Source organism: Primulina tabacum, chromosome 6 (assembly GCF_025594145.1).
Source record: "Primulina tabacum isolate GXHZ01 chromosome 6, ASM2559414v2, whole genome shotgun sequence".
NCBI lineage: Eukaryota > Viridiplantae > Streptophyta > Magnoliopsida > Lamiales > Gesneriaceae > Primulina > Primulina tabacum.
This window is the reverse complement of record NC_134555.1, coordinates 2,953,201-2,966,022: the sequence shown is the minus strand read 5'-3', so window position 1 is coordinate 2,966,022 and position 12,822 is coordinate 2,953,201. Positions and strand designations below refer to the sequence as shown.

The window sequence follows — 12,822 nt, the reverse complement described above, 5'->3', positions numbered from 1 at the left end:
AATCAATTTTATTTTTTATATTACTTTAAGGTATACAATACAGAAATAGTTAAAACACAATCTTTTTTTAATCACATTCAATAAAATTAATGAGAAATACTTTTCAAAAAATTCAGTAATTTCGTTTAAATCCACATTTACAAACAATTTTGTGACATAACACGTGTTTGACACATTTGAATGATAACAATAATTGTTTCATCAATATATTTATCCAAATGAGTTGTGATTTTATCTACAAAATCACTTCATAATATACACAACAGCCTATTATTTCGAAAGAAAAATGAAACATGTGATCATAAGTAAATTATGTATAGATCAAAAACGTTATTTTATTAACATTTACTACGTGTATTCCAAAACAATGTCAATAATTTTATAAGATGTCTTCTAATAAGATGCGTACTTTCTTTAGAATTGGTTTAATCATTTTCATTACGGGACATTTTATACTGTGGGGCCCTTAGCTCCTAATCGTTATTACAATGCACTTTGATTAGGGTTAACTAATTACAGCGGAAAACGAGTTTAAAATTTCTTTACAATGAGCCCAAAATATTTCTTCTATAATTTAAATACTAAAAATAGTATTTAATCTCACATCATAAACATGCCCACACGTAATCAAAACCAATCATATACAAACAACTCATATCCTCGGGACATACCCCGGTATATAAATACATATACATATATACTGGGAACAAAATATAAACATCAACTCAAACTGTGACTCCCTCCAGAAGTACCCTCTCCGGTCTCCTGATATCCTGGAGTACCTGCCATTGTCCACACACAAAGACAACAACAGTCCCCATTGGGGGTGAGCAAAGCTCCGTATGGAACAACCATCATATATACCACAAGTATCTAAACAATAATATATGGTATGCAATGCATGTATGTTGTGCAGGTATCAGGTCAAATGCCCATCCACTAAGCACATGTCAGAATCAAACGAATCGCTATCAAATCAATGCTCGAGCTGGCACACCGGCCTCAATAAAAGATACTCGTATGATAGCGTCGACGAAGCGCCATCAAATCCCAAATCTCATATCAATCGTCGGGGCCACAAATGTCTATGTTTTAAGGGTCATATAATACCAAACATAGCATTGTGTTCACAAACCCCAGAATCCAATCAAATCATATCAGGGTATCCAAGGATCATAGCTCAACGTGCATGTCATGTATCGATGTATGCATCAAACGATGTGTGTTAACAAAACATTTATTTTATACATCGATATTCCAATCACAATGTCATGTATGCCACATAAACTCAACAAATAAGGCATATAGACATGTATTCTCATTCCAATCAATCAAACCAATCCAACATATATCATATAATACAGATACATGTCGTATGTTACCCGGTCGCAACATACATCAATTCTTCGTTTCAAGTTGATGTAGCTTGAAGATATCGGTATAATACTTTATCTACATCGATAACATACTCATTCCAATCAATAACATAATCCAAAATCATTAATATGAGTTTCATATATTATTTGAAACTTCAAAAATTCATATCAAATCCAAATCAGATCATAATTCAATTACGACTTCGAATATGGGTGATACTCACGGGAAATTTAGGGTCCGCTCCCAGCAAGTGTCACTAGTGCAGACGCAGGGTTTTGAAATTGTCCTGAGCCTGAAATCACGAAAAAGACCGTTAAAGGGGGCCAGGAGGGTGTCCTGGCGTAACCCCTCCGACGCTCAAGTCAGTGGCTGAGGATATATAGGGGGAGCAGCTAAGGGTGCTGCTGAAAACAATATAGTGAATCCCCTAATCATACGCTCCAACCTGATATTTATAGAAGAATACCTGGGCTTGTCATGGGCCATTCACCTGTGGGCCTTAATGATGGGCCGGGAATTTGGGCCGGATCTTGATGGGTTCATCCCTGGGTATCACCAGTCTCCCCCTCCCGAGTCGAACTGAATCGTAGGTTCAAAGTTCGATTGATTGCGTTGTTCTCGGTTTACAACACGTGAGTTGTGCATTTTCTTCCAGGCCTCCGTCAGTCTCCAAAAAGTTGGAAACAAATCAAATATCAATCCTAGTACCGCTTCATCATCACCTCGCCGCCTGCACGCTAGCCCCAACAGCGTGTGTTCGCCCTTGCGCGCCTCGCCCTCTCGCGCGCTCGCCCGGCGCCCTCGCCCCGCGCGGCCGCACAGCTCCCGCGCGCCACGCCCTCACCGAGCTCGTCCGGCGCCCTGCCGAAGCACTCGCCCCCTCGCGCACCACGCTCGCCTGCTCGCCTGTGCGCCGGCTCGCCCGCGTGCCACAGGCTCGCCCGCGTGCCACAGGCTCACCCTCAAGCCCTCGGCCATGCCTTTGCCCTAGCGCCTGCTCGCCAGCGCCACGCCACGCCAGCTCGCCCGCACCCCGCAGCTCGCCCGCCACTCCAGCTCGCCCCTAGCCCCTCGTCTGCCGCTCTCGCTCGCCCGAGCACCAACTCCCCCCTAGCCCCTCGCCTGCCGCTCTCGCCCTCGCCCGCCGAGCGTCTGCTCGCCGCGCGCCCGAGGGCCACACGCCAGCTCGCCCGCGCCCGGCAGCTCGCCCGCCACTCCAGCTCGCCCCTAGCCCCTCGCCTGCCGCTCTCGCCCTCGCCCGCTGAGCGTCTGCTCGCCGCGCGCCCGAGGGCCACACGCCAGCTCGCTCGCGCCCGGCAGCTCGCCCGCCATTCCAGCTCGCCCGAGCACCAGCTCGCCCCTCGCCTGCCGCTCTCGCCCTTGCCCGCCGAGCGTCTGCTCGCCGCACGCCAGCTCGCCCGCGCATGGCAGCTCGCCCGCCACTCCGGCTCGCCCGAGCGCCTGCTCGCCCCCGCCACGCCACGCCAGCTCGCCGAGAGCCTGCCCGCCCGCCACTCGCTTGCCCTCGCGCCACAGGCTCGCCTTCACGCCTTCGCCTCGTCCAATACGTTGAGAAATTTGATATATTCCCTTGCGAATGATTATGTGATTTCTGAAAAAATTATGGGGGCGTTGCCCCCACACCCCCACGACCTGACCGGGCAGGTCGATCCCCGCGACCTGACCGGGGGGGCAGGTCGATCCCCGTAAACTCTGCTATCCGTAAACATCTTTTGTTATCGACTAACCAAATAAATTTTTCTCTTCCCAAACTTTGCTCCTCTGCTAGGCGATGTCTTAGCAGGAAAATAAAAACTCAACATCTCCACCCTCTAACTCCTCTGCTAGGTGACACCTTAGCAGGAAAAATAAATTTAATTCTCCTCATCCACTCTTCTCCTCTGCTAGGCGATGCCTTAGCAGGAAAATAAAAATTCACTACCCCCACCCTCTAGCTCCTCTGCTAAGCCGGGTCTTAGCAGGAAAATAAAATTCAACTCCTCCATCTAACTCATCTGCTAGGTGATACCTTAGCAGGAAAATTTAAATTCAACACCTCCACCCTCTAACTCCTCTGCTAGGCCGGGCCCTAGCAGGAAAATAAAATTCAACTCCTCCATCTAACTCCTCTGCTAGGAGATACCTTAGCAGGAAAATAAAATCAACACCTCCATCATCTAACTCCTCTGCTAAGCCAGCTAAGCCGGGCCTTAGCAGGAAAATAAAATCAACACTTCCATCCTCTAACTCCTCTGCTAGGCGATGCCTTAGCAGGAAAATAAAATCAACACCTCCACCCTCTAACTCCTCTGCTAAGCCGGGCCTTAGCAGGAAAAATCAAACTCTCACCTCATCATCTCATAACTCCTGTGCTAAGCCGGGCCTTTGCAGGAAAATAAAATCAACACCTCCACCCTCTAACTCCTCTGCTAGGCGATGCCTTAGCAGGAAAATAAAATCAACATCTCCACCATCTAACTCCTCTGCTAGGCGATGCCTTAGCAGGAAAATAAAATCAACACATCCACCCTCTAACTCCTCTGCTAAGCCGGGCCTTAGCAGGAAAAATCAAACTCTCACCTCATCATCTCATAACTCCTCTGCTATGCCGGGCCTTAGCAGGAAAATAAAATCAACACCTCCACCCTCTAACTCCTCTGCTAGGCGATGCCTTAGCAGAAAAATAAAATCAACATCTCCACCATCTAACTCCTCTGCTAAGCCAGGCCTTAGCAGGAAAAATCAAACTCTCACCTCATCATCTCCTAACTCCTCTGCTAAGCCGGGCCTTAGCAGGAAAATAAAATCAACACCTCCACCCTTTAACTCCTCTGCTAAGCCGGGCCTTAGCAGGAAAATAAAATCAACACCTCCACCCTTTAACTCCTCTGCTAAGCCGGGCCTTAGCAGGAAAATAAAATTCAACGCCCCCACCCTCTAACTCCTCTGCTAGGAGATACCTTAGCAGGAAAATAAAAATTCTTCTCTTCCACTCTGCTCCTCTCATCGCCGACTCTGCTCCTCTGCTAGGCGATGCCTTAGCAGAAAAATAAATATTCTCCACCTCAGCCTCTACTCCTCTGCTAGGCGATGCCTTAGCAGGAAAAATTTAACTTTTCTCCCCCCCACTCTTCTCCTCTACTAGGCGCAGCCTAAGCAGGTAAAATAAAATTCATATACTCCTCATAATACCAGAACAACCACGAACTTAATATAAGAACTTGGCTTTATTAAATATCAACTGATAACGTAAGACAAATTCAGGAACGAAATACATCAAAAATGAAGTAAAGATGTTCTCTAAGGTGGTAAGCATTCCCATGCCTCTTTAGAGCCTTACCCAGCGCATTCTCCAACTTTCCTCTCAGCTCCTCTTGTACCTCCATAGGACAAAGTTATCCATTTTGAAGCTTCTTCGAATGACTCTACAACTGCAAGACTGAGCTCAAGCTTCCATGCGAATGCTCGTGACTTCTCTTTTCTTCTTCCTTCACGATTCTTTCATAACAACGACGTGCGACTTTTTGGTCCCCGCACAGGACTCCAACTCCTTTTCCCACAGGAAACTTAAGCTTTTGATGATAACTGGAAGCTACTGCTCTAAAATCCTTCAGGGCTGGTCGTCCTAGAATTCCATTATACGCTGACGGGGATATCTACTACAGTGAAGGCTATCATCTTTGTTACCCGCCGAGAATCAGTCCCCAAGGATAGGGGAAGAACAATCTGACCCAAAGGCAAGATGACGTGTTCTGCAAACCCATACAGCGGGGTGGATATCGGCTCAAACTCAAATCCTTCCATCTTCATTCGATCCAACGTGCTCTTGAACAAGACGTTCACAGAGCTTCCATTATCAATAAATATTCTCGCCACATCATAATTGGCAATGGTGGTCGTTACCACCGAGGCATCGTTATGTGGAGTCACAACGCCTCGGAGGTCTTCCAGCCCAAAGCTGATGACGGGGTCTTGTGGTAAGTCTGCACCCCTAAATATCTCAAAGTTCTCCAACCTTCTCCCATGTGCCTTCCGAGCTCGCCTAGAGTCTCCATCAGTAGCACCCCCTGAGATCATATGAATCATTCCTCTCATAGGGTGGTTATCCTCATTCATTCTCCTCCTCGGTTCGACGAGCTCCTGAGAGACATCTTGACATCGACCTTCCCCTCTCTGCTCCCCGATCCTCTGATTTATCCATGGAGGGCCTTGACCACGCCTAGGGGGCGAGCGAGACCTTTGTCAACTCCTGAATGAGGATCCTTCTCGTCTATCCCGTGAAGGCAATCTAGCACTGCACCCAACCCTTCGCGACTTCTCCCACCTCCCCGCGGGCTCCCTCACCTCCATCACCTCGTCCCGACTCCTATCCAGGGGAACATGGGATGAGAATTGTCTTCTACTACTAGTTCTGTCTTCCTCTCTTTCCCCCGCACCCCTCTTCCTTCCTCCTTTCTCCACTCCCTCAACTCTACTTCCTCCGGGCCATTTCTCCATCCTTCTGTACCGTTGGGCATCTTCCAAGTTTACATATTTCTCAGCTCGAGCCAACAGATCATCATAGCTCAACGGAGGCTTCTTGACCAGCGACTTGAAAAACTCCCCTCCCCTCAGTCCTTGTGTGAAGGCACTTATCATGATGTCAGGGGTAGCCGCTGGTATTTCCAGCGCTGCACTGTTGAAACGCTGGACAAATTCTCGCAAAGTTTTATTCTCTTGCTGTTTCATCACGAACATGCTCAAATAATTTTTCTGGTGCCTCTTGCTGCTAGCAAATCGGTGCAAGGAGGCAACTGAGAACTCCTGAAAAGAACGTATAGAGCTGGGCTGCAAAGTGTTAAACCACTGCTGGGCTGACCTCACCAACGTGCCCAGAAACACCCTGCACCTGACTCCATCCGAATATTGGTGCAACAGAGACGCATTCTCAAACCTCCCCAAGTGTTCCTCGGGGTCAGTATGTCCATCGTACTCTCCCACATTCGACTGTCGAAAATTTGGAGGAAGCCCTTCTTCTAAAATGGTTAGTGAAAAAGGACTTCCTCTCTTGGGTGTCGGCGCTCGGCTCCCCAACTGCTGCCTCAACATCTGTATTTCTTTCCACATCTCCTCTATCTCCGGATTCTCCTCACTTGGGAGGGGTCGCGTCTCCTCCCCCCTACTCTGACTGCCCTCCACATTCTCCTCTTGCTCCTGGCGAGCGGCTTGCTCTTCTACAAACATAGACTCTTTATTCCTCTTCATTGCCTCATCCACTGTCCGGGTGATAAATTGGCCCAACTGTTCCAAAGTCAAGTTTCCAACATTCTCATTGGGATGGGTTTGCTCGACCCTTGTATCCTGAAGGGGCTGCTCGGTTCTTGTCTCTAGACGAGGTTGTTCATGTCTCGTCTCGAGACGCGGTTGTTCCTGTCTTGTCTCAACATGAGACTGTTCGGGTCCCCCTTGAGGACCCGATGATGCTGAGGTAGCTCTTCTACTTTCTTTCCTGCCTACCATCTCTACGTCTCAACTCAAGTTTTCCCACAGACGGCGCCAAGTGATACTCACGGGAAATTTAGGGTCCGCTCCCAGCAAGTGTCACTAGTGCAGACGCAGGGTTTTGAAATTGTCCTGAGCCTGAAATCACGAAAAAGACCGTTAAAGGGGGCCAGGAGGGTGTCCTGGCGTAACCCCTCCGACGCTCAAGTCAGTGGCTGAGGATATATAGGGGGAGCAGCTAAGGGTGCTGCTGAAAACAATATAGTGAATCCCCTAATCATACGCTCCAACCTGATATTTATAGAAGAATACCTGGGCTTGTCATGGGCCATTCACCTGTGGGCCTTAATGATGGGCCGGGAATTTGGGCCGGATCTTGATGGGTTCATCCCTGGGTATCAATGGGTTTATTGTCGGTTATTCTACTACATATAGGAATTTCAACTTCAAATACATGCTATTCTAGCACTTTGATATTTAGAGCTGCTGGAATCAGAAGAAATTTACCTCAATCAGAAGCTCTCGATGCGAAGATCCCAAATATATAATTTGTTTCGCGTTTAGACAGCGTTTCGAAGTCGATTCAGACGAAAGAAATCGAAATCTTTTTCTCTCTCTCAAAACTTCTGAAATGAAAATGAAGAAAACGAACAGCAAAATTATTCTGATCTTCCCACCGCTCTCGCGCTCGGGCGGTCGAATTCTCGCGCCCGAGCGCGAGACATTCTGCCCCCGAGTTTTAATCGCACCGCGTTCGGGCGGTCAAAAACTACTGCTCGGGCGCGGAACGTTCTGTCCGAGCTTAACATTTTCTATACTGGCGCTCGGGCGGTAATTTTCTACCGCTCAGGCGCCACACGTTCTGTACAAAATCTTAGTTTTGTATTATATTGGCGTCCGGCTTCTCCACTCGAGCTCTTACAATGTCAATTCATATCCAATACTTATTTTCTCATTTTCATTGTCATGATATACATCATATACATAATCACATGACAATTTCATAAATTATCGATAATCAACATATGATTTACGATAGTACGATACACGGTCCTTACATACACTATCATGTATCTGTGAATTTTGTAATATAGAAGAAAATTATCACATTAGTAATACGTAATAATTAAAATTCTATACAAATAGAAGAATAATATTTTTTACTTCTCGATCATGAAAGACAGATTTCAAACTTAATATCTTGTTGTTCTCATTGTTTCTATATCTAGGTAGTTATAATAACGAACAAATCTAAACTTAAACGAATATTACATCTTGGAAGGATTCAAATCATATATGGTGTTGAAAAGAGGAGTCATTTTCAAATTCAATTTTGGTGTAGATAAATTTAGTAAGATAAATAGAATAAAATTGGTTTCTAACATAATATGCAATATTGCATTATTTATAATTTAAAATTCAAATAAAACATCCCAAGAGACAAAAAATATACATTGGATGCTTTTGACAAAATTATATCATACATTAACTCTTTCAAATTATGGAAATCTCGAATTGCATGTATTAGGTGTTAAACATTTCTGATTATTGAGGGTAATATACATGTTTATTGAGAATAATTTAATGTCCATTTAAAACTCTTTTGAATCTATCTCTTTTAATTTTCTTGTGCTCTCATATTTGAATTTTTAAGAAGACAATTCAAGATATACAATATACATATGGTTTTGGAAGAAAAGTACAATGCATTAATTATTTTAAATTAAGGTAATTTCGAAATAATATGTATCTGAGATAAAAAATTATGATTATTAGATGGTAATTTAATGTTCATTGGAAAACCTTATTGTAGTGATAACTTTTATAACTCAACTAATTTTTTTTTAATAGAAAAATTAAATAAAATAATTAAATATTATATTTTTTTTAATAAATAATTTGGGCAATAAATTACTTAAAATAACAAAATGTATTTTTGAATGATTTACCTCATGAGTGATACTAAACATTGCAATCATTTGTATTTGAAATTTATTTATACAGTTTTTAATAAAATTGATTGATATAATCAATTCAAAAATTTAATATAATTTACGTTTTCTATAGAGTTTAGTTTTAATTTAAGTAAAAATATAAAAAAACATATAATACATAAATTACATTTGAATTAATATAAAAATTAATTAAATTCAAAATTGAATTAAATGAATTGATGTAATCAATGCAAACAATAATTGAAGTGATCATTTATTGCAGTACACATATGTCAATATTCATGATATAAATATCACAAATTAAATTGATTGATATAATCAATGCAAAAATTTTAATGTAATTTATGTTTTCAATAGAGTTTAGTTTCAATTTGAATAAAAAATAATAAAAGACATATAATATATAAATTACATTTGAATTAATATAAAAATTAATTAAATTCAAAATTGAATTAAATGAATTGATATAATCAATAAAAACAATAATCAAAGTGATCATTTATTGCCGTACACATATGTCAATATTCATGATAAATCTTTCCTTTTTTTAGAAATGACATTTTGGCGGGAAATTACTAATTTTGACAAAAACTCTACAGTAATTTTGACAAAAACTCTACTTTTATATATATATGTCAGAACTTGTGTGAGACGATCCCACGGGTCATATTTTATTAGACAGATATCTTATTTGGGTCATCCATGAAAAAATATTTTTTTATGCTAAAAGTATTATTTTTTATTGTGAATATCGATCAATTAAAATTCGTGAGGCCGTGTCATAGAAGACTTGCTCAATATATCACATAGGTGGTCAAAGTCTAGATGATCTTGTTTTCCTAAATTCAATTCCGTGATTAAGGTTAACTCGAAAGGATGTTGTAGTAATTTAACATGTAGTAGTCCTTTCATGTAATTCGTATCGCACGAGCCTGAGGGCTAAGGAGCTTCCAAGTTCGCTGAACGCTCAGTATTAGACAACGAGATAAAAGTTGTTTTATCGGTGCGGCGGTGAATTCGAAGATAGATAAGGTATTCCCTCAATAGGGTTCGCTTAAATCTTCCTTTTTCTTTGAATTTTCCTATTTTTCATCTGAGATTTTGTTGTGTAATTGAGTCAATTGACTGTGTAAGTTTTTTTCTCCGCCTTTCTGATGTTTCTTTTATGTTTTGTCTTTTTTCAGTTTATCATGTGTTGTGTATTCAAAAATTTTTTTTGTTGTTTCTTAAGCGAGTTTTGTCTCAAATTCATAAAAGATTTACTATTTTTGTCCTTGGCTACCTTTTGATTATGTGCTCTTGGGAGTTTTTTTCCTAGCAAATTTTTATTCGGGAAATTCTTTTTCTTGGTTTTCAGTTTAGATGGCGGTGCAGCTAGTTAGAGAATGGACTGCAATTCAGCAGTTTCCTGCAGCAACTCAGGAGAAATTGGTTGACTTGTTGTCAAAGTTAAAGAACCAGGTTCCACTTTTTTCTCATGGCTTGATGGATGTTCTTGAGTACCATTTATGGTAGCAAATAAGATCAAGATTGTTTGGTTCTACCTGTTTCGTCCCCATGAAAAGCGGGAAGATATTGTTGAATATGAATCGAAATGAGAACAAGTAGGGGCGACCAATTAATATAAAAATATTCAAATTTCGAATTAAAATTCTGTAAAGTTGTTTGACTTGACTCTCAAAAGACACCTAGTTAGCTATCAAGAACAATGGTTGGAAGCTCGAGAATGGCTCCTCGGTATTTTTGTATGTTTCTGTTTACTTCTCTCAGAAAATGTAGGTGGTCTTATCTATAAGTACTTGATGTATAAGGTGTATCCATGGCAATAACGCTGTTTGTTATTTCCTGTAGAATATCAATACATTGACAATCCTTGTGATGGGGAAAGGTGGTGTTGGAAAATCTTCGACTGTCAACTCGATTATTGGGGAACGAGTTGTCACAGTTAGTGCTTTTCAGGTATATAGTGCTCTTTGTCTGTGGTTTTTGTTTGCTTTTTTTTTTTCCATTACTTAAGGTCTAAGGGTAATGTAATCCTTGAGGCATTCATTCCATTTTGTTTCAGTCAGAAACTCCTAGGCCCGTGGTTGTTTCACGATCACGATCAGGATTTACACTGAACATCATCGATACCCCAGGGCTTGTTGAGGGAGGATATGTCAGCGACCAAGTGCTCGAGACCATTAAAAGGTTTTCATTAGCATATATTAGTGGCTAACGAAGGTTTATGATTCTGCAAAAATATCTGAGTTTGATGTGATAAATTTGTTTGTAGCTTTCTGGGCAGGTTTCTTTTGAACAAGACAATAGATGTTCTGCTTTATGTGGATCGTTTGGATGCATATAGAGTGGATAATTTGGACAAACAGATCGTAAAAGCCATTGCTGATAGTTTTGGCAAAGATATATGGCAAAAATCAATGGTTGTCCTCACACATGCTCAGCTCTCTCCTCCAGACTTATTGAGTTATGAGGAGTTCTTTTCCAGACGATCGGAGTCTCTCTTGAAATGCATCCGGCAAGGAGCTAGGATTGGTAAAACGGACGCTCAGGTATGATTAAATTTTACGCTGATCATACTTCCGTTTTCTTTCTTTTAAAGGAAAAATTGTTTCCATCATTTACCTGAAGTGATTCTCATTACAACAATTGAAGAAATCGAACTGATAGACATACTGTGCTATGGAATAGTTAGTGTGTCTGGAGGACATAGGACTATTTGGTCAAATGTTTCTCTATTGGGTTCTGAAACGTTTTAATTTTTCATGCAATTTTTTTCACTAATTATCAAATGAAAGCAATTCAAGATTTAGCAATTAATTCATTTAATGGTTTGAAATACATTGAGATGTCTGCAGGTGTGATCTCACTTTAGCTCTTTGCTGCTTTTTTCAATAGAATTATGCCATTCCAGTTGCTTTGGTTGAGAATAGTGGGAGATGTAACAAGAATGAGTACGACGAGAAGGTCGGTTTGTTTCCTTGAGAATTCCTGTTTAAAGTCTCGCTATTTTGCCAACGTTCCTAAATTGTTCATCTGCATTGTAGATCCTCCCAACTGGTTCTCCTTGGATACCCAATTTGGTTCGTACTATCACCGAAATTACCTTAAACGGAAAAAAGAGTATCCTTGTTGATCGGAAGCTGATTGAAGGACCAAATGCGAATGATAGAGGAAAGCTATTCATCCCTGTCATTGTAGCATTCCAAGTAAGTGATGTTCCAACACTTATAAGCACACGAATGAGACATATATCAAACAATTGTTAAATTTGTTACACGGAATGCATCTCTAATTGATGTACATGACCCAAGATAAATTGCATATTGGGTTCACAAGATTTGGATAACATCGATACTATCCCATCTTGCCACATAGAGAAAGCCATGACTTATTGGAGTGATACTTGATTCTCATTTTCTCCTTGTAACAGTACTTCTTTGTCATCAAAACAATTGAGAAGTGGATCAGCAAGGATATATTCAGAGGGACTGAATCTCCAAGGGGGTAGCACAAATTCATACTCGCCACCCTCCTGTCTTTCTCTCAAGTTTCATTTTCTGTATTTTTTCCTTGAATCTTGATGTGTCCTGTTAGTTATCTATTTCTACATCATCTGTGATTTCCGGCTGTATTTGCATTTGCCGTACATTTGAGTTCGATTTTTTTAACTATTTCGAGACGATGGTTATGCTCCGGGGTATTCTTGATTCAGTGCATTTACCATAATATATGGCGAATCCTTCTCTTTTATATATGTTGAGATTATCAAAATAATAGTATTTTTGCATGATAAAATTATAATTTAATTCAATAAAACACTTGACCATGTTTTGAAAATTTTTGTGGAACTGTTTACCTCAACGTCTATGTTTCCAAGTTCAAATATTATTATATTTTTTTCGGGTCGACATTATTTAATTTAAAATATTAATAAATTAATTTGAAATATAAAAAAATTCCCTATTTATTGGTCGCGTCCCAAATTATATTACCCAACGGTTTCAAT

The 12,822-nt window shown here is 41.1% G+C and overlaps 1 protein-coding gene and 1 long non-coding RNA gene across 4 annotated transcripts; one reads left to right on the top strand and one right to left on the bottom strand.

Moving 5' to 3' along the window:
* The first annotated feature begins 9,693 nt into the window (after nucleotides 1-9,693).
* Nucleotides 9,694-12,509, top strand: LOC142548726 (translocase of chloroplast 34-like). 3 transcript variants are annotated; one of them, XM_075657222.1, is made up of 8 exons: nucleotides 9,694-9,845; nucleotides 10,171-10,274; nucleotides 10,665-10,772; nucleotides 10,879-11,003; nucleotides 11,101-11,365; nucleotides 11,712-11,780; nucleotides 11,861-12,022; nucleotides 12,247-12,509. In XM_075657222.1, exons 2-8 carry the CDS (start codon nucleotides 10,176-10,178, stop codon nucleotides 12,322-12,324), a joined length of 906 nt encoding a protein of 301 aa, XP_075513337.1. In that variant the 5' UTR covers nucleotides 9,694-9,845; nucleotides 10,171-10,175; the 3' UTR covers nucleotides 12,325-12,509. The 3 variants fall into 3 exon arrangements, with proteins under 3 accessions (XP_075513337.1, XP_075513335.1, XP_075513336.1); XM_075657220.1 differs by having other exon boundaries at nucleotides 11,089-11,365; XM_075657221.1 differs by lacking the exon at nucleotides 9,694-9,845 and adding an exon at nucleotides 9,854-9,942 and having other exon boundaries at nucleotides 11,089-11,365.
* LOC142548728 (uncharacterized) lies at nucleotides 12,370-12,737 on the bottom strand. The gene is made up of 2 exons (XR_012820991.1): nucleotides 12,666-12,737; nucleotides 12,370-12,634 (listed from the first exon to the last, which is right to left on the bottom strand). It is a non-coding gene; the product is annotated as an uncharacterized LOC142548728 (long non-coding RNA).
* Between the last annotated feature and the right edge of the window lie 85 nt (nucleotides 12,738-12,822).

What these genes read in the sequence shown, in the direction of transcription:
- LOC142548726 (XM_075657220.1), top strand. Translation starts at nt 10,176, where the DNA reads ATGGCGGTGCAGCTAGTTAGAGAATGGACTGCAATTCAGCAGTTTCCT. An exon ending in GTGCTCGAGACCATTAAAAG is followed by an intron (nt 11,004 to 11,088) that starts GTTTTCATTAGC and finishes ATTTGTTTGTAG; the next exon opens with CTTTCTGGGCAGGTTTCTTT. An exon ending in AGAATGAGTACGACGAGAAG is followed by an intron (nt 11,781 to 11,860) that starts GTCGGTTTGTTT and finishes TCTGCATTGTAG; the next exon opens with ATCCTCCCAACTGGTTCTCC.